The sequence below is a fragment of the Pseudomyrmex gracilis genome, unplaced genomic scaffold, assembly GCF_002006095.1.
Source record: "Pseudomyrmex gracilis isolate BER0280 unplaced genomic scaffold, ASM200609v1 scaffold_4555, whole genome shotgun sequence".
NCBI classification, from domain to species: Eukaryota; Metazoa; Arthropoda; class Insecta; order Hymenoptera; family Formicidae; genus Pseudomyrmex; species Pseudomyrmex gracilis.
The window spans coordinates 1-1,446 of record NW_018025139.1 but is presented as its reverse complement, the minus strand read 5'-3'; the positions used below and the strand labels follow the sequence as shown (position 1 = coordinate 1,446).

The 1,446-nt window shown below is 45.3% G+C and overlaps 1 protein-coding gene across 1 annotated transcript in view; it reads right to left on the bottom strand.

Annotated features, from left to right (window-relative positions):
- The window catches only part of LOC109863382, a gene marked incomplete at both ends in the record, with an annotated part of 3,975 nt that extends 2,581 nt beyond the window's left edge, over nucleotides 1-1,394 (bottom strand). The window contains one exon of the mRNA XM_020443641.1: nucleotides 572-1,394. Coding sequence (XP_020299230.1) covers nucleotides 572-1,394 — 823 coding nt within the window. The remainder of the gene's footprint in view (nucleotides 1-571) is intronic.
- Nucleotides 1,395-1,446: the final 52 nt, after the last annotated feature.

Sequence of the window (1,446 nt, the reverse complement as noted above, 5' to 3'; positions counted from 1 at the left end):
TTCATTTTAAAAAATCGATGTAACATTGATCTGATCTTAGAGGCGCAATCCAAGGTCACAATAATACAATTAGTAAATAGATCTTTTTAAACTACTATTGTCTGAAACATACTACTTTTGTCTGAAATACTTTTCTCTAGAAGTTATATTTTCTGAGATAGTCAGGTGTTCCGGTACTTTTTTACCCTGTATATATATACACATATTGTGACGTGGTAGTCGCGCCGATCCTTTCTCGCCATACAATTGCACGTTTCGGCTGAAACTGATAGTGCAAGCCGTCCGAGCGCCAAGGCGGTAAGGAATTACGGCTGTACATCGCCTCAGCTAGATGGAAAGAAGGATGTTCAAAAGTGGTCGATTTTGCCCTCCTTCCTAGTGTGGCAAGTAGATAGATAGATAGATGACGAAGAGCGGGGGGCTTGTGAGACCCTATTGTCACCTAGATCTCTAAGATCTTCTGCGACTCCCGCTAGTTGTTAATCGACCAAGCTGCTAAAACCCGGCATTTGCTGCCAGGCTACACAGTTGGCCGATTTTAATTATTTTCAGGTCCTCGGGCTCCACAAACATGGAGCCCAAAAATCTGAATCTTTTGAGTGCCAGAGACGGGCAGCGACACAATATGTGCACGCTGTCCTCCCCCTCCTCACTACAAAATCTACAACTACTCTCCTCAACAAGGCCTAAGTTGAATAAATGTGCCTTGAAGGCCCAATGCCCTGTGAGGAGACCTATGCACAGTCTTTGTCTGTACTTACTCATTGTCAGTAGTTCTTTGGTCTTACCTGGCAATGGCTGAGTCATCAGGGCCTTAGCTTGGCGGCAGCTCTTCAGTATCTCCCAAGAGATCCTGTGCTCCCTTTTCAGCCAGTCCTTGATATGGTTTTTCTCTGTCGCAATGGGAACTCCAACTTTCTGGCAGACTGGTTCCTCCAAGGTTCCCAGTTTTGCCAGACTATCAGCCACTTCATTTCCTTGGATACCTTGGTGGCCAGGTACCCAGACAAGCGTGATGTTGTTTTGCTTGCCCAATCTGTTTAGAGCTTGCATACAGTCCCAAACCACTAAAGATTCAGTGGTGGTCTTGGCAAGAGCTCCTATGGCTGCTTTGCTATCCGTATAGATATTGATCCTCCTAGTTTTTGTCTCTCTTGAGAGTAGGAGTCTTGTACATTCCAGAATGGCCAGGACTTTCGCTTGAAAGACCGTGGCCAATTTACCCAGAGAGAAAAACTCTCTGTGATTTGATCCTGGACAGTAGATGCCTGCTCCATAGCAGCCGTTTGCTCCAGATCCATCAGTAAACCATGCATGAATGCCCGGTTGGATCTGAAGATTTTTATTTTTCCAGTCCGCCTTGGTGGTCAAGTTTATGGAGAACGCCTTGTCCACTTGGCGTATTCTGGATATTCTATCTTGCTTTAAGGTAAAGGGAGGTTTGTG